Genomic DNA, 25,120 nt, shown 5'->3' with positions numbered 1-25,120 from the left:
GTCAATTTTCATAAAACACAAAATTGATATGCAGGACATTGTGCTGTAAAGAACAAAAGACATAGGATTAATGAAATCTATCATCATCTTTATTAGCATATTGTCACATGAATGTCAAGTATCATGTCAGAATCAAAACATACTACAGTAATCCTTAATCTCGTGCAATTCTAGCAGTTGTACAGTTTGTTGATCTTGAGAATGTCGATGGTGGACAATCCCACTCTCTGGCCGATGGAAACGGAGGCGTCAGGGATGGGAGTGATGGTTTCCAATCCATTGTTTCCAAAGGCAGTTCTACAGATTTGGACAATGGAAATAGGACAAAGAGTCATTCAGAAATCATTAGGATAGATTTAGTTCAGCATTCACTGATTTGATGTAACGTTTTTGTTACCTTACCTTCCATAATGCATTATAGAAGAGTAGTCATACATAGTGTTGAGATTATTCGTGTCCTTTTTGGAAGTTATAGGCTAAACCTGGTGACAAAAAAATGTCAATAAATAGCTAACAGACCAAGAAATAAATCAATATGAATCAATCAATCATAAACGACGTAGTGAGATTTTTACCATTGAGGATGTTTTGCCAGTTGATTGTGACATGCTGGTCACGGTCGCTCCGAGTGTGTTCGTGGTAGAAGCCGAGCGCGTGCAGCAGTTCATGCTGGATGATTCCGTTCTGTAAGCAGCCACTCCTCTGCATTGACACCAACTGCTTGCCTCCAGTACGACCCACTAAAGAGGCACAGCTAATAGTGGAGAGAGACAGATTATGAAAATGCTTCATGCACCTTGAAATTTTGATTAATAAAATAACGTAATTTACATTATCATCGACTGTACTTTCTTAAAAACAATCTGATGATGTTTAGGGAGGTTAGCATAGCTGGGAGCTGAATTGAGGCTGTCAACTGTGCCTTGAAATGCATCATTGGAACAACAGGCAAAAACATCTGTTGTGAAGCTAAACTTACAGTTCATTGTTTCGTTCTTGCTTCTAAAACTCTTGTTGTGAGCCGATGGTCTGATCTTGACTTGTTGCTGATTCAATGTAGAAAGGTTGTGTGGAGACCACGAAGTGTTTATGAAGCATTTTGGCCAACCAAAGGGAAGAGGGTTGGATTTTAAAAGTACTTCCTGCTGTAGTTAAAAGCAAGAACTTTTACTTTTACTAGTGGCCAAAACAGTGGCTGTAACATGGTGGATCGATATATTTGACCGTCACAACCTGAGTGAAATGACTCGTTTCACTATCAGAATGTGATCCACTCGGTCGATAACATTTGAAAAGGCTATACGAGCACACGTTTACAATTTTACCCCATTCAGGTTATCGCAGGGCTAAACCGTAAGTTAGCCTGCTCGGCCGGCAACAGTCAACACAGTGAACACGGTAGCGCTACTGCCGACTATGTTTGGGGGTGTAATTGCAGACTGACGGACACACGGACGCACAAGTATAAATGCCTGGCTACCCTACGCAGGAGTATAAATCAAGCTTAAGACTAGACAGTTGGTTGCAATTCGCAACCTCACCGCTAGATGCCACTAAATCTTACACACTTCACTTAACCTTTAAATAGCTTCACTAAAATTACCGTGTTTAAATGAACAAACAGGCGCCTTTGGCTGCTGGGTGTGTACCCTGTAGGCCTGTTAAGTAATCCTTTCATGCCGGTGTGTAGCATCAGATGGGTGTGTAAAGACCAAGGCTGTTCAGAAACTTTGTGTTGAGAAAGTTGTCATTCACATGAGGACATTTTAACTTTGAAGTACATTCAGATGCATAGGTTAAAGTGAAATAAAGTTATAATAGATAATAGTTTTTAATACACTGTAAAACTAATCCAAGCTTCATTATCATCATCATTATTGTATTTACCACATTATGAACAAATACATTAAATAAATGTAGATAAGTATTTTTACTGTACTTTTCCCTTAACCGATAAATTATCTTGACTGTCCGACTCGTTTTTTGTACACTTGCCCTTGTGTCCTTCTCCCCTTCACATACTGGAGTGCCTCAGATATAGACTTACCCATTCATAGATTCAATGCTTAAGTACGACATCTGAGTTGATTGTGGAATGAATTTGATGCAGGTTTTGGATTCAATGCCCTTCATGGCCTGTACAATCGTATTCCTCTGAGTGTTTTCTACAATTGTGGATAAAAGTACTTTGTCAGTAACATAATCGATACAGTATGTGAAAGAGACATGTTAAAATGCACAATCCAGCTCCATTAATGTAGTAGTTTACAAAATAAAACCTACCATATGCATCGCTTATAATGAAAGGAATTTCCACTTTCCCATTAGCAGACTTTGGCCACAGACAGGAGTTTGCGCCTTGAAGACACTTCATAGCATTCCTGGTTTTGGAATCATCACATCTCCTTCCAGCAGAAATTCACTATATTCTATAGGAAGAAAAGAAGATATGCATTTTGATCTAACTCTCGGACCATCAGTAATTTCAAAGCAAGTTTGTCAAAAATGTGTTGCACTATATATGGTTTCTATTATTGAATATTGTAAGACTCTAATGTTCCCTCGCTTTCCTTGTAATATGATTAAATTAATTAAATATCATGATTAAATACTCACCACTGTTCATCCTCAGAATAGTCGTGGAGATGTCCTCACTGTGAGCCTTACAGAGGCCCAGAAGCAGCAGCAGAAGAGAAACTGTTGTTCGGAGGTCCATTTTTGTCTGAAGGTGTTGATGCTCAAGATGTCGATTCGGAGACTTCACTCGTCTCACCGAGGACTGATGCTGAAGCAGCAGTTGTGCTGAGTTTATATGCAGGCTGTCGGCTGTGTCTGTGTACAGAGATTAGTGGTAGGTGTTTAATGGGCTCTGTTTTAGACACACAGCTGATGGGAGTGCCCTGCCCACCCTGGCCCACTGTTTCACAGAGGGATAATCTTATTCATGGTTTAGCATGTATCTTGGTTTTGGGGTCACTGTTTGTTATGTTTTCAGTACAGCAGAGAACACTTAAACATCTAGAAAATATTATCTTTGTCATTTATTTTGAAAAATGTAAACATTCAAGAGAGCTCATTGGCTGTGGTTTTTATTATAACAGTTAAGACCCTCAAATACTGGCATGTGGAAACATAAAGAACAGTTTGGGTTTTCATTTGCTGAGTCACAGCTGTGCACCATGATATTTAAGCTAAAAAGTTCAAGGAATAAAAACAAGTATAGCCTTTGCACTTTTATAGCATTCATAGACACTGTAAATTATAACTCTAAGTGAATCAGTACTGCAGTATTTAAACACAATGGCCAACAAGAATAGTCACAATTGAAGCAGCAGAGCCAAAGATAACTTGCCTTGAAGCCCCTATGATGGGGCCAGAATGCCTTGTAAACATCCACGGCTAGGGATGCAGCAATGACCGGATTTCACTATTAACCGCGCTTTAAAACGTCACGGTTAATTAATCGTAAAGGCTACACCGAGTGTTTCTGTTGCACGGAACGAAACTGTGGCAACTTGCACAAAATAAAAACAAAGTTACAGTAGCGGTGCACCAGCGTAAGTGTCGTGCTTATCAGAGGCTACTGCACACTGGCGAAACCAGAGAAACGGCCGAAGTCGGCAGTGTGAGAGCATTTCGGGTACACCAAGTCTGACCAGGGTGTCACTGAAGATGACGGATCACCTGTTCAAAAACTTGCCGTTAAAAGGCTCCTGCTAAAGGAACGAATAACTACATTAAACTTGATGAAGCACCTGCGGGATCACCACCCAGCTTACACTAAAGGTAGGCCTAATACATTATATTAAATAACGTAGCAAGTTGGTACGGAATTATATATAAACGTGTCACTTATAATCGATGCCGTAGCGGTGAGAGTCGGGCATTCATTGCAACGTAAACAAGCAAAGCAGGTGTAAACTTTCAGACATACCGCAACAACAGCCCCGCTGCACTTTGAGGCCCATTGTTTTTCAGTGGCTTGCGCCGCGCCAGAGTGGTTTGTTGCTGCGTCAAGCAACGTGCACCGCACGGCGAGCTCGCGCGCATGCCGCAGTCAAAGCAGTAGAACTTTAGTGCGGAGCAGCTTCCACGCGGTGCAAATCGCTTCTTTTCTTAAAGGGCCTTTATGGAAGAACGTAGTCCTCTCAAGACCTTCAGTCGTTTCAGTCAACACCGCACTCAATTTCTTTCTCTCATTTTCACAAAAACATGTATGGATGAGTGTTGATGACAGTAACAGTACCAGTTCAGTTTATTCCCCTGCTTTATAACAATTTCCCCTGGGGGATAAAAGTTAATATTCCTCTTATATTAATAATACTTACATATTATAGAAATATAATTGTTAATGTAATTAAATATTAAAAATCAACTTAAGTCATTACTAGTGTTGTGCAATTAAATAATGCATAATAATCGTAATAATCATGAAACCGTGATTATTTCTCTGACAATAATCGTACCAACAAAATCTATAATTGCTTTATAATTGCATTGCATCCCTATCCACGTCAATGAAAATTCTTGACTCCAGTTTGTGACGATGAAATTGTAGTCTCCAAACAAGTACATTTTCTTCCACACTAAACATTTGTGGACTTTAAACTTAGATCTGTCAATTTTCATAAAACACAAAATTGATATGCAGGACATTGTGCTGTAAAGAACAAAAGACATAGGATTAATGAAATCTATCATCATCTTTATTAGCATATTGTCACATGAATGTCAAGTATCATGTCAGAATCAAAACATACTACAGTAATCCTTAATCTCGTGCAATTCTAGCAGTTGTACAGTTTGTTGATCTTGAGAATGTCGATGGTGGACAATCCCACTCTCTGGCCGATGGAAACGGAGGCGTCAGGGATGGGAGTGATGGTTTCCAATCCATTGTTTCCAAAGGCAGTTCTACAGATTTGGACAATGGAAATAGGACAAAGAGTCATTCAGAAATCATTAGGATAGATTTAGTTCAGCATTCACTGATTTGATGTAACGTTTTTGTTACCTTACCTTCCATAATGCATTATAGAAGAGTAGTCATACATAGTGTTGAGATTATTCGTGTCCTTTTTTGGAAGTTATAGGCTAAACCTGGTGACAAAAAAATGTCAATAAATAGCTAACAGACCAAGAAATAAATCAATATGAATCAATCAATCATAAACGACGTAGTGAGATTTTTACCATTGAGGATGTTTTGCCAGTTGATTGTGACATGCTGGTCACGGTCGCTCCGAGTGTGTTCGTGGTAGAAGCCGAGCGCGTGCAGCAGTTCATGCTGGATGATTCCGTTCTGTAAGCAGCCACTCCTCTGCATTGACACCAACTGCTTGCCTCCAGTACGACCCACTAAAGAGGCACAGCTAATAGTGGAGAGAGACAGATTATGAAAATGCTTCATGCACCTTGAAATTTTGATTAATAAAATAACGTAATTTACATTATCATCGACTGTACTTTCTTAAAAACAATCTGATGATGTTTAGGGAGGTTAGCATAGCTGGGAGCTGAATTGAGGCTGTCAACTGTGCCTTGAAATGCATCATTGGAACAACAGGCAAAAACATCTGTTGTGAAGCTAAACTTACAGTTCATTGTTTCGTTCTTGCTTCTAAAACTCTTGTTGTGAGCCGATGGTCTGATCTTGACTTGTTGCTGATTCAATGTAGAAAGGTTGTGTGGAGACCACGAAGTGTTTATGAAGCATTTTGGCCAACCAAAGGGAAGAGGGTTGGATTTTAAAAGTACTTCCTGCTGTAGTTAAAAGCAAGAACTTTTACTTTTACTAGTGGCCAAAACAGTGGCTGTAACATGGTGGATCGATATATTTGACCGTCACAACCTGAGTGAAATGACTCGTTTCACTATCAGAATGTGATCCACTCGGTCGATAACATTTGAAAAGGCTATACGAGCCACACGTTTACAATTTTACCCCATTCAGGTTATCGCAGGGCTAAACCGTAAGTTAGCCTGCTCGGCCGGCAACAGTCAACACAGTGAACACGGTAGCGCTACTGCCGACTATGTTTGGGGGTGTAATTGCAGACTGACGGACACACGGACGCACAAGTATAAATGCCTGGCTACCCTACGCAGGAGTATAAATCAAGCTTAAGACTAGACAGTTGGTTGCAATTCGCAACCTCACCGCTAGATGCCACTAAATCTTACACACTTCACTTAACCTTTAAATAGCTTCACTAAAATTACCGTGTTTAAATGAACAAACAGGCGCCTTTGGCTGCTGGGTGTGTACCCTGTAGGCCTGTTAAGTAATCCTTTCATGCCGGTGTGTAGCATCAGATGGGTGTGTAAAGACCAAGGCTGTTCAGAAACTTTGTGTTGAGAAAGTTGTCATTCACATGAGGACATTTTAACTTTGAAGTACATTCAGATGCATAGGTTAAAGTGAAATAAAGTTATAATAGATAATAGTTTTTAATACACTGTAAAACTAATCCAAGCTTCATTATCATCATCATTATTGTATTTACCACATTATGAACAAATACATTAAATAAATGTAGATAAGTATTTTTACTGTACTTTTCCCTTAACCGATAAATTATCTTGACTGTCCGACTCGTTTTTTGTACACTTGCCCTTGTGTCCTTCTCCCCTTCACATACTGGAGTGCCTCAGATATAGACTTACCCATTCATAGATTCAATGCTTAAGTACGACATCTGAGTTGATTGTGGAATGAATTGATGCAGGTTTTGGATTCAATGCCCTTCATGGCCTGTACAATCGTATTCCTCTGAGTGTTTTCTACAATTGTGGATAAAAGTACTTTGTCAGTAACATAATCGATACAGTATGTGAAAGAGACATGTTAAAATGCACAATCCAGCTCCATTAATGTAGTAGTTTACAAAATAAAACCTACCATATGCATCGCTTATAATGAAAGGAATTTCCACTTTCCCATTAGCAGACTTTGGCCACAGACAGGAGTTTGCGCCTTGAAGACACTTCATAGCATTCCTGGTTTTTGGAATCATCACATCTCCTTCCAGCAGAAATTCACTATATTCTATAGGAAGAAAAGAAGATATGCATTTTGATCTAACTCTCGGACCATCAGTAATTTCAAAGCAAGTTTGTCAAAAATGTGTTGCACTATATATGGTTTCTATTATTGAATATTGTAAGACTCTAATGTTCCCTCGCTTTCCTTGTAATATGATTAAATTAATTAAATATCATGATTAAATACTCACCACTGTTCATCCTCAGAATAGTCGTGGAGATGTCCTCACTGTGAGCCTTACAGAGGCCCAGAAGCAGCAGCAGAAGAGAAACTGTTGTTCGGAGGTCCATTTTTGTCTGAAGGTGTTGATGCTCAAGATGTCGATTCGGAGACTTCACTCGTCTCACCGAGGACTGATGCTGAAGCAGCAGTTGTGCTGAGTTTATATGCAGGCTGTCGGCTGTGTCTGTGTACAGAGATTAGTGGTAGGTGTTTAATGGGCTCTGTTTTAGACACACAGCTGATGGGAGTGCCCTGCCCACCCTGGCCCACTGTTTCACAGAGGGATAATCTTATTCATGGTTTAGCATGTATCTTGGTTTTGGGGTCACTGTTTGTTATGTTTTCAGTACAGCAGAGAACACTTAAACATCTAGAAAATATTATCTTTGTCATTTATTTTGAAAAATGTAAACATTCAAGAGAGCTCATTGGCTGTGGTTTTTATTATAACAGTTAAGACCCTCAAATACTGGCATGTGGAAACATAAAGAACAGTTTGGGTTTTCATTTGCTGAGTCACAGCTGTGCACCATGATATTTAAGCTAAAAAGTTCAAGGAATAAAAACAAGTATAGCCTTTGCACTTTTATAGCATTCATAGACACTGTAAATTATAACTCTAAGTGAATCAGTACTGCAGTATTTAAACACAATGGCCAACAAGAATAGTCACAATTGAAGCAGCAGAGCCAAAGATAACTTGCCTTGAAGCCCCTATGATGGGGCCAGAATGCCTTGTAAACATCCACGGCTAGGGATGCAGCAATGACCGGATTTCACTATTAACCGCGCTTTAAAACGTCACGGTTAATTAATCGTAAAGGCTACACCGAGTGTTTCTGTTGCACGGAACGAAACTGTGGCAACTTGCACAAAATAAAAACAAAGTTACAGTAGCGGTGCACCAGCGTAAGTGTCGTGCTTATCAGAGGCTACTGCACACTGGCGAAACCAGAGAAACGGCCGAAGTCGGCAGTGTGAGAGCATTTCGGGTACACCAAGTCTGACCAGGGTGTCACTGAAGATGACGGATCACCTGTTCAAAAACTTGCCGTTAAAAGGCTCCTGCTAAAGGAACGAATAACTACATTAAACTTGATGAAGCACCTGCGGGATCACCACCCAGCTTACACTAAAGGTAGGCCTAATACATTATATTAAATAACGTAGCAAGTTGGTACGGAATTATATATAAACGTGTCACTTATAATCGATGCCGTAGCGGTGAGAGTCGGGCATTCATTGCAACGTAAACAAGCAAAGCAGGTGTAAACTTTCAGACATACCGCAACAACAGCCCCGCTGCACTTTGAGGCCCATTGTTTTTCAGTGGCTTGCGCCGCGCCAGAGTGGTTTGTTGCTGCGTCAAGCAACGTGCACCGCACGGCGAGCTCGCGCGCATGCCGCAGTCAAAGCAGTAGAACTTTAGTGCGGAGCAGCTTCCACGCGGTGCAAATCGCTTCTTTTCTTAAAGGGCCTTTATGGAAGAACGTAGTCCTCTCAAGACCTTCAGTCGTTTCAGTCAACACCGCACTCAATTTCTTTCTCTCATTTTCACAAAAACATGTATGGATGAGTGTTGATGACAGTAACAGTACCAGTTCAGTTTATTCCCCTGCTTTATAACAATTTCCCCTGGGGGATAAAAGTTAATATTCCTCTTATATTAATAATACTTACATATTATAGAAATATAATTGTTAATGTAATTAAATATTAAAAATCAACTTAAGTCATTACTAGTGTTGTGCAATTAAATAATGCATAATAATCGTAATAATCATGAAACCGTGATTATTTCTCTGACAATAATCGTACCAACAAAATCTATAATTGCTTTATAATTGCATTGCATCCCTATCCACGTCAATGAAAATTCTTGACTCCAGTTTGTGACGATGAAATTGTAGTCTCCAAACAAGTACATTTTCTTCCACACTAAACATTTGTGGACTTTAAACTTAGATCTGTCAATTTTCATAAAACACAAAATTGATATGCAGGACATTGTGCTGTAAAGAACAAAAGACATAGGATTAATGAAATCTATCATCATCTTTATTAGCATATTGTCACATGAATGTCAAGTATCATGTCAGAATCAAAACATACTACAGTAATCCTTAATCTCGTGCAATTCTAGCAGTTGTACAGTTTGTTGATCTTGAGAATGTCGATGGTGGACAATCCCACTCTCTGGCCGATGGAAACGGAGGCGTCAGGGATGGGAGTGATGGTTTCCAATCCATTGTTTCCAAAGGCAGTTCTACAGATTTGGACAATGGAAATAGGACAAAGAGTCATTCAGAAATCATTAGGATAGATTTAGTTCAGCATTCACTGATTTGATGTAACGTTTTTGTTACCTTACCTTCCATAATGCATTATAGAAGAGTAGTCATACATAGTGTTGAGATTATTCGTGTCCATTTTTTGGAAGTTATAGGCTAAACCTGGTGACAAAAAAATGTCAATAAATAGCTAACAGACCAAGAAATAAATCAATATGAATCAATCAATCATAAACGACGTAGTGAGATTTTTACCATTGAGGATGTTTTGCCAGTTGATTGTGACATGCTGGTCACGGTCGCTCCGAGTGTGTTCGTGGTAGAAGCCGAGCGCGTGCAGCAGTTCATGCTGGATGATTCCGTTCTGTAAGCAGCCACTCCTCTGCATTGACACCAACTGCTTGCCTCCAGTACGACCCACTAAAGAGGCACAGCTAATAGTGGAGAGAGACAGATTATGAAAATGCTTCATGCACCTTGAAATTTTGATTAATAAAATAACGTAATTTACATTATCATCGACTGTACTTTCTTAAAAACAATCTGATGATGTTTAGGGAGGTTAGCATAGCTGGGAGCTGAATTGAGGCTGTCAACTGTGCCTTGAAATGCATCATTGGAACAACAGGCAAAAACATCTGTTGTGAAGCTAAACTTACAGTTCATTGTTTCGTTCTTGCTTCTAAAACTCTTGTTGTGAGCCGATGGTCTGATCTTGACTTGTTGCTGATTCAATGTAGAAAGGTTGTGTGGAGACCACGAAGTGTTTATGAAGCATTTTGGCCAACCAAAGGGAAGAGGGTTGGATTTTAAAAGTACTTCCTGCTGTAGTTAAAAGCAAGAACTTTTACTTTTACTAGTGGCCAAAACAGTGGCTGTAACACGGTGGATCGATATATTTGACCGTCACAACCTGAGTGAAATGACTCGTTTCACTATCAGAATGTGATCCACTCGGTCGATAACATTTGAAAAGGCTATACGAGCACACATGTTTACAATTTTACCCCATTCATGTTATCGCAGGGCTAAACCGTAAGTTAGCCTGCTCGGCCGGCAACAGTCAACACAGTGAACACGGTAGCGCTACTGCCGACTATGTTTGGGGGTGTAATTGCAGACTGACGGACACACGGACGCACAAGTATAAATGCCTGGCTACCCTACGCAGGAGTATAAATCAAGCTTAAGACTAGACAGTTGGTTGCAATTCGCAACCTCACCGCTAGATGCCACTAAATCTTACACACTTCACTTAACCTTTAAATAGCTTCACTAAAATTACCGTGTTTAAATGAACAAACAGGCGCCTTTGGCTGCTGGGTGTGTACCCTGTAGGCCTGTTAAGTAATCCTTTCATGCCGGTGTGTAGCATCAGATGGGTGTGTAAAGACCAAGGCTGTTCAGAAACTTTGTGTTGAGAAAGTTGTCATTCACATGAGGACATTTTAACTTTGAAGTACATTCAGATGCATAGGTTAAAGTGAAATAAAGTTATAATAGATAATAGTTTTTAATACACTGTAAAACTAATCCAAGCTTCATTATCATCATCATTATTGTATTTACCACATTATGAACAAATACATTAAATAAATGTAGATAAGTATTTTTACTGTACTTTTCCCTTAACCGATAAATTATCTTGACTGTCCGACTCGTTTTTTGTACACTTGCCCTTGTGTCCTTCTCCCCTTCACATACTGGAGTGCCTCAGATATAGACTTACCCATTCATAGATTCAATGCTTAAGTACGACGTCTGAGTTGATTGTGGAATGAATCTGATGCAGGTTTTGGATTCAATGCCCTTCATGGCCTGTACAATCGTATTCCTCTGAGTGTTTTCTACAATTGTGGATAAAAGTACTTTGTCAGTAACATAATCGATACAGTATGTGAAAGAGACATGTTAAAATGCACAATCCAGCTCCATTAATGTAGTAGTTTACAAAATAAAACCTACCATATGCATCGCTTATAATGAAAGGAATTTCCACTTTCCCATTAGCAGACTTTGGCCACAGACAGGAGTTTGCGCCTTGAAGACACTTCATAGCATTCCTGGTTTTTGGAATCATCACATCTCCTTCCAGCAGAAATTCACTATATTCTATAGGAAGAAAAGAAGATATGCATTTTGATCTAACTCTCGGACCATCAGTAATTTCAAAGCAAGTTTGTCAAAAATGTGTTGCACTATATATGGTTTCTATTATTGAATATTGTAAGACTCTAATGTTCCCTCGCTTTCCTTGTAATATGATTAAATTAATTAAATATCATGATTAAATACTCACCACTGTTCATCCTCAGAATAGTCGTGGAGATGTCCTCACTGTGAGCCTTACAGAGGCCCAGAAGCAGCAGCAGAAGAGAAACTGTTGTTCGGAGGTCCATTTTTGTCTGAAGGTGTTGATGCTCAAGATGTCGATTCGGAGACTTCACTCGTCTCACCGAGGACTGATGCTGAAGCAGCAGTTGTGCTGAGTTTATATGCAGGCTGTCGGCCTGTGTCTGTGTACAGAGATTAGTGGTAGGTGTTTAATGGGCTCTGTTTTAGACACACAGCTGATGGGAGTGCCCTGCCCACCCTGGCCCACTGTTTTCACAGAGGGATAATCTTATTCATGGTTTAGCATGTATCTTGGTTTTGGGGTCACTGTTTGTTATGTTTTCAGTACAGCAGAGAACACTTAAACATCTAGAAAATATTATCTTTGTCATTTATTTTGAAAAATGTAAACATTCAAGAGAGCTCATTGGCTGTGGTTTTTATTATAACAGTTAAGACCCTCAAATACTGGCATGTTGTCAATAGGAAAAAATTAATAACACAAATAAATAACACAAGTGTCATTAATGTCATCAGTAAATGTCAGTAAATAACTGAGCTAAGCCAACTAGCACCCTACAGCTGATAAAACGCATTTGGTACACTGCCAAAACATTCTGGGTAAAACTCTGTAATGTGCAAACAGCTGACATAAAGAGACAATTTTGACAGAAGTTGTTTGGGCCACAGTGCATATAGAACAGAAGAAGTCACATACCTAATCAAACATCATGGACTGAAGAGTTTGGGACTAATACACTTCCCATTACACCCCTAATACGTAGTTTTGTACTAGAGATGAAGGTATTACATGATTGGTCGATTGGTAGATCTCTTCATTGTTTGGATAATGATCAGTCATTAGTGAAAATAACACTTAGTCGCAGACCTACACAAGATGTTAAATATATTTCTCATTTCATTGTGACTTTAACATTATTAGGAGGTGGATTTGGTGTGGTGGGAGGATGCGGAGCAGATGGAAAGTTTTGGCACATTGTTCCTGAACAGCAAACAACAGTGATGACATACCCTATTAACCCTCCACTGCGCTAGAGTACATCTCTGTCTTTTTCTCTGACACTATGTGGGCAGCCAAGGACAACAGTCAATGAGCAATATCAATTTATGTAATGGACTATTAAACAATGTGCTTAACATTTAGAATCGCTGCACTGGTCTTCAGTGGGAGCGTGTGCCAGGAAGTCCGCTGCCATGATAACCACCCAATGAAATGAAACACATTACCCTGTTCTGCTGCCCCTTACTTACTCTAGCTCCTTCTCCTCCTACAGTTGGTGGTCCTGCCCGACACAGATGCCCTTCTTAACGCTCCCTTCACTCGCCTTTTGCTCTGCATAATAACAATTAACTGTTTTGTACACTACGTTCATGTTGAGCATCCCCCTGCGATCCAACTCATTATCAATTTTTTTACAAGCAAGTCTTCAAATAAGTCACACATTTCTGTGTTATTTCCTCACTAGCTAACTAATTTCTTATCTGCTTGAACATCTGCGGGTAACAAGTTGTCTAAAAGTAGCTCACTGCTTGTCTCCCTCTGTCTCTTTTTTTTCTCTCTCTTTGTTCTCTATACTAGAATCAGTCTGAGAAGGTAACCATCTTGTTCACACTAATTGACATTCAGACAAACAGAACAAATAAATTGAATATGAACAACGTCTTAATTGGTGTGAATTACCAGACTTGTAAGAGCCATGCAAATAGTAAATTAAATCAGGTGTATTATTGTAGTAATGCAATTGATTAAGCCACAATCCAGTTGCACAGTCCATTCAGGATATAATTGTGTTTGATGGATGAGGTGTCAAGTGCTTTATGAGGCGGATTTGAAAATTACTGTAAAAAGCCATTGTGCTGAGAGAAATAGCAGTGAGGGTAAAAAAAAGGGTCCAGTTGAACAGATATAGATATTAATTAAGCTGTGGTTGTTGGTTTTTGACTTTGGTGATCTCTTAACGTTTCATCTAGGGGCATCACACTTTGTTTTATGATCAAATACCAGCTAAACTAATGGCCTTCACATCAGCCTCAGCTGTACTTTACGTATGGTGCTAAATAACAGATGTTAGCATGCTTACACATTTTAGTGTGATAGCATGTTACAGTGAAAATGGTAAACATTATACTTACTAAACATCAGCATTGTCCTTGATAGCATGTTAGCATGCCTGAATTTAATTCAAGCACCACTGTGCCTACTACAGGCTCGGCAATTAGTGGATTTTAGAGTAAACTGCCATGTGTTTTGTGAAGGATTTAGAATTGTAAATAACATCACAAACCATATATAAGTCCTGTTTCTATGTGCGAAACTGTATGGCTGTAGCCTACTGGGTTAACTTATACGTGGCGTTTTGCTGTTTTTATGGCTCTCTTTAGTTGCACCCTGGCTTATGGGTGGTGCAAATGCAGTTACAGTGGTTACAGTTAGTGCACAGCTTATTGTATCAAATTACACAGTGCAGAGGGCCTTATCTGTGTACCGAGGCTCATTAGGGTTGTTTTAAACCACCTGTTGGTTTACTTTTTGACATTTCAAATCAGCTTGCTTGTTTAACTGACCTTTCAAGAATGACTTTAGTAATTTTGACCTATTATGTGTTTGTTTTTTGAACATTTTGCTACATTTTCATCTCGATGTGAATGGCTAAAATACTGTATGTGACATTATGACATATGTAAGGAAAATACATGTTTTCTGTTTTCTATTTTCACTAAACATATAGCTTTTCTTCTGCTTCTGTTTCTTAATCTCCTTCTCCTCTGCTGTCTCTTTTACCTTCTTCTTTAAAAGAGCTAGCTTGCTTAAGTTTTTCAACCAAATGTAGAAAATCCCCTAATGAGGCTTTAGGCGCTGCTATTTTTCATCTTCATCATTTCACTGAGCTGTATTTAACATCACATGGAATAAGCACCCTTCAGTTAACAAGACTCAGTGGAAAAATTCATATTCATTAAGTCTCAAAAACCCTCAGACCCAAATTAATTTGCACAAGACTGTAACAGTTTGTGTTTGGTGATATTACAGTACGTGCCTAGTCAATTGGTTTTTGGTGAAGTGCCGCAGTGTGGCTAACTTGAACTAAATAGGCATTTCTGAGGTCTGTGCTGCTGTTATTGGGAGACCTGTGGTCCCTGTTTCGAAGAGCATAGCTCAGTGAGAGATCTCTAAAACCCATTTCCTGCTTGGCTTAGAATAATGAGGTGTTAGAGCCTGCTGGCAGGGTTTAGACGCACATCTCCCCAATGGAAAAGTTATGGATGGTATACAGTCAGTCACACACACTCGCACACACTCAAAGACATGGACATATGCCCCCTGGAGGTGTTATGGATAGCTGCATATTGCAAAGCCAGCCAGCAGGCAGCACTGTCAGCCAGCCTGCGCTGTGTGCATTGATAGGACAATCATTTCAGTGTGGAGTCACCACAGCCAATCATCAGACAGTTTCTTGGCGGGCAGCACCCAATCTTCAGAGGGTTGCCAGATACTCTATCCTCAGTGAGCTGTTGCTGGCTCGCTACTAGCCAACCATAAAGAAAGCTGCAGCCTTGCGTCAGCCAATCCTGTGAGTGTTGGCCAGAGTTAGACCTATCGACAGAGAACTGCTGCATGGTTACAGCCAATCTGGGCTTTATCCTTCCCTACAGATGTCCGATTAGTGTTGTTTAGGGAAATCAAACTGCCACAACAGGCCCACTATGCCAATGTGGCACTGTGAGTGGAGAGACTGGTAGAATGGGATAGGAAAAACCCACAAAGGCTTACTTAACTGTAACACTGTGATACTCTGGCTGTCATACTGTGATACTGAGTTTTTGACTGGGTAGCATTGTTGGTAGAAAAGGTATAGTTTCACACCTCACCTTGATGATCTTTCTTAATAATACCACGAGCTAGCAGGCACTGCGTAACTGTCGAGGTCTTTCTTTAATGAGATTCTAAATTTACCAGCATGTACTCATAAATGCCTATAAGTTTATTCCTCATAAAAGCTGTACTGGCTTACATGGGGCAAGGACGTGTTCAATGATCTCTGGTCATGTTCACTTTAATGGGCCTATAACACATTCCTGCGCTTTAAGTTGACAGAGGCATTAGATTAAATAGTACAGAGGTTTTACTACTCAAGCTTTCTGTTTCCACTGTAAATATAGTAGGTGATGTGTGTGTGTGCGTGTGTGAGCATTTGTTTCATGTCATTATATCAATTCATTAAACCCTTGTTAAACAGACTTTACAATCCCTCCGCTTGTCTGTTTTTACCAAACCTTTTAAGCCAAACTTTGCAGATACTTTTTCTGTATGTCGGTGTAGCTGTACACCTTTTTTCTTGCACAATATTTGAATTTATTGGGCTGTATTTCATAGAATGTACATTTGGAAATAGCAGCAAAAGCACAGGTGTAATTAATAAAAAATATGGCCCTGGTATTGTCTGTGCTGACCTGCATTGTTTACGGGGACACTTGAAACAGAACTCTGATTAACGTTATTAGTTAAACCTGTGCTTTTTTTCTTGCTCAGATAAGTCAAAAGGTCAGGTGTGAAAAAGGTCTGTTAGTCTATGTCTGTTCCTCTATCAAAAAAGTGGAACATTTTCTATCTCTTTTTTTGTAGTGCTGGTGGTTGAATAATATTATATACAACTATGATTATTTCTTTATGTTCGTAGAGAATATGTGCACAAAACACTCTTGTGCTTCCTTGCAGTGCTGAAAAGTCCTATGCATGCTAACAAACTCTCATGCATCTTACTATATATGTTGAAGCGTCCACATGAGTGATAGGGAAGTAGATAGATAGGGTTAAACAGGTGGCTTTAGGGTTACCATCAACAAGTTGAAACAGTTATTGATTCATCTGAAAAAAAATTCTTTATTAATGAAATCATTATTAAGTCTTTAAATTGATCAAATTGAAAAATGCCCATTATACCTTAACAGATTCAAATTGATGTCTTCGAATTGTCTTCGAATTGCACATTTTTGTCACATTTGAGAAGCTTGAAACAGCTAATGTTTAGTTGTTGTTTCAGCACTACTTGGAATCTTGGATTGCAGTACAACTACTCGTTGTAGAGTGTGGAGTTGTGAGTTAAATTTTACAAGGTTATATACTCAAAGTGCTTGTGCTACATTTGAAGGAACCCAGGGACAGTGAATCCATCATGGATTTAACACACTGAGTTATATGTGTGCCTGTGCTGAGGGAGCATAAACCTTCAGTGTTATATCAGTTACCTTCTGCCTGTTTGGTTGGTTTAATGCTTATATTGAGTGTAGGCAGCAGGCATAGCTGGGTTTTTGCAGTGACATCTTCCTGTATGGCTAAGGGAATAACCGCTGTATGCTTCAGCACCATGGACAGAGACAGCACCATCACAGCACTGCTTCAAGCCAAACACAAAGGTGCATCTCAGTGTTTTCCCTGATATTCTGTGCTGATAACTTCACATTTGGTTTGGAGTATAAAACAAGTATCTCCTAATCAGCTTTAATATATCATATGAAACAAAGCAAAGTTTTGTAGTTTCCTCAAGGTGGTTTTCATGACATAAAGCTTGCATGGACTTAATGGATGCAGCTGTATGCAGTCAAGCTCCATAACCCCTGCTGTGGAGTGCCGAAAGGTGGGAGCAAAGATGAATCTGTCCTCTACAGTAAATCGCCCCACCTTCACCCTCCACAGTCCATCTCTCTTTTGTCTTTTTTTCCATCTCAGCAGGGTTTTGGCAGGTTCACACTGGCCTAATTTTAGAGTAACAAGGTGTGTGTCAATGTGTGTTCTCATGGGTATGTGGGTTTTGTATGTTTGTGTCTGATTTCCATAAATAGCACGAATGAGACCCACAGCTGTGCTCAGTTTGTTGTGCTCTTATGGTGTTCCATGTCCGTTGAATGATCAAATGAAGCCCTTTGCTGTGTTAATGATCTGTCTCAACTCAAGTACCCAGTTTATGACAGTAAGCCTCAGTCTGTCCCCTTTTGCCACAAAAACACCACCTGACATGTCTAAGCTGGGCAGACTTGTGTTGTTTGTGACGCTGCGGTCTCTGCACCGTATGAATGTCCGTGCTTTTCCGTCCACAGTACACAAACATGATAGATGATCTGTGCTGATAGTACGAAGCCAGATCTATACAGAGTATCATTTACAATAACTGTGTAGGCCAAGGATTGCATGCGAGTGCATTACAGTGTGTAATCAATACGCTCTGACAACCCCTGATGTAATAATATGCATGTGCTGCTGGCAAACCATTTCAAGGCCTTACACACATGGATGACCCCATGGATGAGTTTCTTCTCAATTATACAGTAGAAAGGGTCGGGTGTAGTGTAAGCTTAAACTTTCTTAAGATTAAGTCATTGGGGAAAGCATAGAAAATAATAGAATTTGTTGTCTGATGCCTTTGGGAATGGACAGTGTTTACCCATTCTCAAAGTTAAAATCCATTGAATTCACACTGATTTCACAAATGCCAGTGGGCTGCATCACCTGAGAGGACATAGCCAATACTACAACTTTTTAACCACAATATAATATGGGTGGGTGTGCTTGGCTGTGATACAAAAGGGGGAAGATTGTATCAATGTATTTCTATCATACCTGGTATGTGGTACCCTCACTGGCCACTTATTAGGACACCTTGCTAGTACCAGTGCATTAATTCTTCGTGGCATAATTTCAACAAGGTGTTGGAAAGATTCCTCAGAGAGGTCCGTATTGACCTGATAGCATTACACAGTTGCTGCCGATTTATCAGCTGCACATCCATGATGTGAATCTCCCGTTCCACACATCCCAAAGGTGCTCTATTGGATTGAGATCTGGTGACTGTGGAGTACAGTGAACTCAGTGTTCAAGAAACCAGTTTGAGATGATTGGAGCTTTGTGACATGATGGTGCATTATCTGCTGGAAGTAGCCATCAGAAGATGGTACACTGTGTTCATAAAGGGATGGACATGATCAGCAACAATACTCAGGCTGTCGTGTTTAAACGATGCTCAGTTGGTACTAAGGGGCCAAAAGTGTGCCAAGAAAAAATCCCCCAACACCATTACACCACCAGCCTGAACCATTGATAAAAGGCAGGATGGATCCATGCTTTCATGTTGTTTACACCAAATTCTGACCCTAGCATCTGAATGTCGCAACTGAAATCAAGACTCATCAGACCAGGCAACGTTTTTTCAATCTGCTATTGTCCATTTTTGGTGAGCCTGTGTGAATTGTAGCCTCAGTTTCCTGTTCTTAGCTGACAGGAGTGGCACCAGTGTGGTCTTCTGCTGCTGTAGCTCATGTGCCTCAAGGTTTGAGCATTTAGCTGCGAAAAAGCCAGATACTGTATATCACTCAGGATGTAATGGAGACTTAAGGAGCTTTGCTAGAACATTAGCCACAACAACTTTTTAAGATGATAATATGTCAGTGTTGTGTTTAAAGCTTGTTTCGCTGCCCAAAGTGGCCAAAAAAATCAATTATTGCTGATTTAGATATTTTAACATAATACAAGTGTATGCTTTTGCATTAAATCAATTATGTGGATATTTTATATAAATAAATGACACTATATTCTTCTTAAAAGAAAACGTTGAATTCCTAAAAAAAAAACAAACAATGTATCTTTGCTCATTATAATACACTCAATAAAGTATTCATGATTCTGAAATGTTGTGCTGCTATAGCCTTACTTGGTCTGGTATGACCAGTAGCTTATGGTGCCTAATGTTAGCTAATGATAGCAAACTTTAGAATTGCTGTGTGACTGACAGTCAGTTTTTCTTTTCAACCTGGATTTTATTTCCCTATCTTTTTTGTGTCTATGAGACGAATAGGGCCATTTTGTTGATTGGTCCAGTATATAATTACTGTTTTTGGAGTCTGGTGGCTTTGAACAGAGTGATATAGAGGCTGTTTCTGGTTAAACAAAAATGATCTTACTCTTTACAAAATATCTGTCTCTGTAGGGATCCTTTACATAATGTTGTCAGACACTAAGAATAGCAGTCTGAGCCTGTCAGTGGCAAAAACATACACTTTAGTGGACATACTTTGACAATTGTCCGCAAAGATTATGTTGCAGTCCCGTTTTGCAGCTGCCGACTGCTAGTGTTAACAGTTACGACCTGGGACAGAAGTCTGTTTGAATGGGATAACATGGGTTAAATGTGTGCTCATTATCACTCAACTAATGCAGAGACTGTATGTATAATTAAAATAAGCGGTGGCTGACTGGTTTTTGAATATTTTTCCAAAATCCATAATTTGTCTGTTATATGGCAACATCTAATATGACTGTGTTGGCCTTGTTTGAACATCTTAATAAGGCTGAACTTATTTTGTGTTATTACTAAGCTTCTTTATGTTGGCATTGTACACACTCTCTCTCCCTCACTCTCTCTCTCTCTCTCTCTCTCTCTCTCTCTCTCACACAAACACACACACTACCTTTATAACTAACTATAAGTTTATTTCCATAGTGAAGTTGGTGTGATAACAGAAACTATTATTTTTTAAATGGTTACCATATGCATATTGCATATGTAGTTCCTCACTCTCCTGTTTCTCACTATCTGGCTCTCCCATCCTGAGACGGTGATGACGGAGCCAGAAAACTAGCAGGATATGGTTAGTGGTCCTAAGGGGTTGGTCTGAGGACATTAAGCCCACAGCGACAACAAGCCCCAGCTGTTGGAGTTTTTTTCACATTCATTTGTTTGTCAAATTTAGAGACTCTACTATTGCCAAGAACCCCCTCTGCCACTCAGACACTCCAGAACCGTGGTGACAAGGCTGCTTTTAGCCAAATCCAATTTAATCTCCATTGGCGGTAGTGGATAAAGCTGTCTCCATCTCCCTCAACTGAGGCCAAGGAAGGCTAGGCACTCCACTGGGAGCCGCTCATTCAACACACAAGTTCATAATGCGCACTCAAACACAACTAAACACACACACACACACACACACACACACACACACCAATGTAGAGACTAAAGATAAAGAGAGAAAGCACTAAACTAACAGTCTAACAAGGACAATTGTATGTGCAGAGGCAGTCTTGTTCTCCTCCCCTCTCTTACCTTTTCTCTCCCTGTTGTGTGTTTCTACAGAGGGGGAAATGATGTCACTGTTATGGAAATGAGATAATGAAATGAAAAAGGAGAAGCACATCTGAGACTCCTGCTCCTAGCCTGCAGCTCCTCCGCTTCCTTTTTTTTTAAACTTAGGTATCAGGAAGCTGTCTGTGTGTGTGTGTGTGTGTGTGTGTGTTGGAGTTGGAGTGTGCGTGCGCCTGCAGATGGTTGGATGGGTGGGGAAATGACACTACAGCCTGAGATGCACATTATGCAAATTTCCCATCTTAACGCACAGGTTCATGACAACATTAGCAACAACACTGTTTTAATCACAAGCGCTTGTAGAGCAAATAAACAAGTGATTTCAGAATAACTCTGCATTCGTTTGACTGTAAAGATCCATTCGATATTAACAGTAGCATTGATTTCTCCTCGCACTGTTTTGCACCTCTCACATCAGTGTGAGTGGCAGATGTGCTTCTTATGCCAATGCCAATTCCTCAACCAGCAGGAAAAAAAAACAGCTAATTAACATCCAAATGTGAACCAGCAGAATTGTATTTTTCAGCTCATTGCTCCCAGACGACCTCTGCTCTGCTACTCAACATAACACTGTACCAGTCACATGACCACTCATTTAACGTCTTTGACTTTTGCTCTGGAGGGATACAAGGAGTAGAACAAGGTGCTTTAAAAGATTAGATTATTAATTGGCTGTAAACATGTACATTTTTAATAGAATTTTAAAAGATGCTGAAGGAAACTATTTGATGATAGAGAGAACAGAAATTTTAGGGCACTGCTGGGGGTTCATTTACTGTGCACACCCCCCACATTTTATAGAAAAATAAAATATACTTGCAAAGGGACTTTTTTGTGACCATATTTTTATTGGTTTTTCATTTTTCATTCAATTCGGGGGGTTACAATATAAAAGAAAGCAAAATCATGAACAAGACATAGTCCAAATGCATAAACATCTCTCCTTTTTCATCAGAAATTAGTAATAAATCAACATAAATGAAGACAAAGTACAAAAGTACAGATAAAGATATAATTCTGACTTATTTAATACATTATTAATGCCATCGCTCCCACAACCCCTGCCTCACCTCCCCATCCACCCTACCCTGTGAAGTCCTTACTGTAATTAAAGAACCAAGTTATACTTCAGTCTTACACCATGAACTAGAATTTGAACTTGACATCAACATGACATTACCCTGGTATAATTTGTACATGTATTAGTCACATTATCTCATGGAGTTACAAATAATTCATAATGTAAGTAGACATCAACGACAGAATAAAAAGGGACTTTTTGAAGGTAACGGACTATCAGTTGTGGAAAATAACTATAACTGCATTTACTTAAGTACTGTACTTCAGAACATCAACTGTATTTTACTGAGTATTTCAATGTTATGGTACTTTATACTGTGACTCCACTATGTTCCAGAAGGAAATATTATACTTTTTTACTTTATATTTTTTTATATGCAAAACATATAATATCAAATAATTTATCAAATATCTTCATTTAGTTCAATTTGAACGAATTACAACATTGAAGTACTGCTTAGACATTAAGACATTAGTAATAATTATTCAGTAATATAATATAATATTCTGTTTGTGCCATTACACCTAATAAGTACTCCTACTCTGGATATTTGAAGTACAGTATAATACTTCTGTGGTTTTGCTTAGAGCCACCCTGTTGAGTTTTTGACCGCTAATGGGGCTATAGAGCAATGTTTTGACTAGTGGGTCCTCATTTTGCCTGCATCATGTACACACATGAGGATGCAGGTGTACAAGCACACGGGCAGCATTTTTGCGAGAAGATGCACAATTTTAAATGTCAAAAATGGTTTAAGAAATGTGGAAGGAAACGCCTCAAGGATGCACACCATGAGTTTTGGTGAGACATGCTGAATGTAAAGAATGTACAAGAAAACTCCACTTGGTACCTCTAAGAATATGATTACAAATGCAGGACATTGCATGTAGTAGAACATTTTGTGTAGTATTTCTACTTTTAGTTTTGTAATCTAAATACTTCTGCCATTGATGATTGGTTTGAAATTAAGTATAGTGCTGTATGTCAAACTCTTGTTGATTTTGGAAATTCACTAGGCACAAATGTAGTAAATGTCAGGGTTAAGCCTAAGCAGGTAGCAATTGTGTGCATCATTGCTTTCTCTTCTGCTAAATATATGAAATTAAAGCCAAATGTTGAAAACCTTATTAACCTATACTTTCTTATTGAACCAACAACAGGTTTGGAGCACTGACTGAAATTTAACAATACATTTTCATCACACCATAACATTTCCAGACGGAATCTTAGTCCACATAATGAACTTTTATGGGATGTAGTTGAGATGTTAAGGGATATAACCAGATGTGTCTGGCCTGCTATGATCTATTTGAAGCTTTGTCTATCACCCATTTCCCCTCTACCAGGACAACTTTCATCTCAAACCTTTTAGCGCGTTGACATCTCACTTAATGCAACCCCAAATCCCACTGCATTAATCTCTCATTATCTGTTCTTAGATATCTTTTCTGAATATGTTATGAGTAGTTACTGTCAGTGGAGTATCAAGCGGCTTTCATGAAAACTAAACAAACAAGAAATTATGTAGTAATGACAGCCATTTTAGATCATGCTTTGGGCCAAGTGATCTGAGAGAGCATGCCATAGCTATACAAGGATATGTGCGACTGTGAGAACATTATGGTGCTCATTATGTACGGTTAAGAGAGGGTTATTTGCTTTTGTTGCTGTAAGCTTAGTGCTGTCTGCATAAAGAACAAATGTGTGTTTATGTGTGTGTGGCTGTTGCAGTAGCAGCTATAGCAGTTGAAGATCATTAATTACGGGTGTTTCCTACTTTCCTCCAGGACTGATAGTATGCTGCAGAGATACTGGCTCATTGGAGTAAATGGCATTAGTACTTTGTTCGGCTAGTGCCTTGGGGTCTTTTTTCTAAGCCTTTTTTGTTTCAAGTGGCAGCCTTGCATGAAGCTCCCTTACAGTGAGCCTATTTCTCAAGCCCTTATCCCCCCCTATGGAATTAACCACTAGTGTATTCATCTACAAACGGAGAGAGGAAGACAATGAAGAGTAAGAGCAAGAGTAGTCCAACAAGGCTTTATGACTCGCCATTTAGCATCCGTATCAGTGTTCATCAATCTGCTTACCATTTCGGCAGGCAGGACAAGCCTGATGGGGCGTTAAGCATAACAAGCTGAATGGGACAAACTGCATGGTTGGTGGGAGGGACAAGTGGTTAGCGCGTGGCTAAGGGTACATTCTGGCGGAGAATCCCAATGCAGCGTTAAGGAGGAGTTTTGCCACACTCATTAGCATCGGATAGAGGTAGAACAGAGTCTGCTGCCGGGGCTGAGTCTGTGGCAACGAGGCCCACACAGGAAGCTGCTCCTTCAACATGAAAGGCACAGTACAGTCTGTAACTACTTGTGATTTCTGCTTGATTTTATTTTTTTTTTTCAACCAATTTGTACTCCTTCTCCTAATCATATCCCGTATCCGCTCTCTAAATCATCTCATCCCAAACCTCTTCACTAATCATGTAAGCTGGAGAGGAATAAATGCTTAACAGATGCTAGTATTGTCAGGGGTAGGTTTACATGCAACTGCGCTTTCACAGCCCAGTGGAACTGTTTTTGGGAGGTTTACCTAAGATGACTCTTTCCTCCCTTCTGTTTAACCCCCACCCCTTGGACAGATTGAAATATCCTTACTGTCTCACAAGGGTGAACTCATTTGTGGAGAGAACTTGTGAAGACATTTACTTAGAAAGTGGTTATTTTTTTGACAGAGTCAGTGTATTTCAACATATTGCTAATTCATTTTAGACACAAACATCCTTATGTATGTACATATAGATTACAGTTGCAAATTAATTCTGATATTTTCCCATTGCAAGGAATGGAGGAGGACAAGAAGAGAGAATGAGAGAAATTCTTTTGATACTGATTGGTTACCGCTTTTGTCGTAACCACCAAATCTATTTTCTCTTGTCATTTTTCCTGTGAAAATGTATTCAAGAAAATGTAGTGTTACTGGGGCCATCACAAAAGTTCTG

The 25,120-nt window shown here is 39.5% G+C and overlaps 2 protein-coding genes and 2 pseudogenes across 3 annotated transcripts in view; 1 reads left to right on the top strand and 3 right to left on the bottom strand.

Moving 5' to 3' along the window:
* The window catches only part of LOC119908816 (MAM domain-containing glycosylphosphatidylinositol anchor protein 2-like), a 198,822-nt gene that overhangs the window by 49,526 nt on the left and 124,176 nt on the right, over window positions 1–25,120 (top strand). The window lies entirely within an intron of this gene.
* LOC119908819 lies at window positions 68–2,821 on the bottom strand (annotated as a pseudogene).
* Window positions 4,685–7,440, bottom strand: LOC119908818 (annotated as a pseudogene).
* On the bottom strand, window positions 9,304–12,085 carry LOC119908817 (low choriolytic enzyme-like). The gene is made up of 6 exons (XM_038726694.1): window positions 11,858–12,085; window positions 11,524–11,670; window positions 11,288–11,405; window positions 9,814–9,992; window positions 9,639–9,720; window positions 9,304–9,533 (listed from the first exon to the last, which is right to left on the bottom strand). Exons 1-6 carry the CDS (start codon window positions 11,955–11,957, stop codon window positions 9,407–9,409), a joined length of 753 nt encoding a protein of 250 aa, XP_038582622.1. The 5' UTR covers window positions 11,958–12,085; the 3' UTR covers window positions 9,304–9,406.

The sequence above is a fragment of the Micropterus salmoides genome, unplaced genomic scaffold (genome assembly GCF_014851395.1).
Source record: "Micropterus salmoides isolate LMB-PRFRI ecotype aquatic unplaced genomic scaffold, ASM1485139v1 Ms_hic_scaffold_18, whole genome shotgun sequence".
NCBI lineage: Eukaryota > Metazoa > Chordata > Actinopteri > Centrarchiformes > Centrarchidae > Micropterus > Micropterus salmoides.
This window is presented reverse-complemented; position numbering and strand designations above follow the sequence as displayed.

Excerpts from the sequence above, each read along its gene's own strand:
- LOC119908817 (XM_038726694.1), bottom strand. The coding sequence starts at position 11,957 with ATGGACCTCCGAACAACAGTTTCTCTTCTGCTGCTGCTTCTGGGCCTC. Across the intron at positions 11,671-11,857 it reads TATTCTGAGGATGAACAGTG|AATATAGTGAATTTCTGCTG; the intron begins GTGAGTATTTAA and ends TTCTTCCTATAG. Across the intron at positions 9,534-9,638 it reads TCTATAATGCATTATGGAAG|AACTGCCTTTGGAAACAATG; the intron begins GTAAGGTAACAA and ends CCAAATCTGTAG.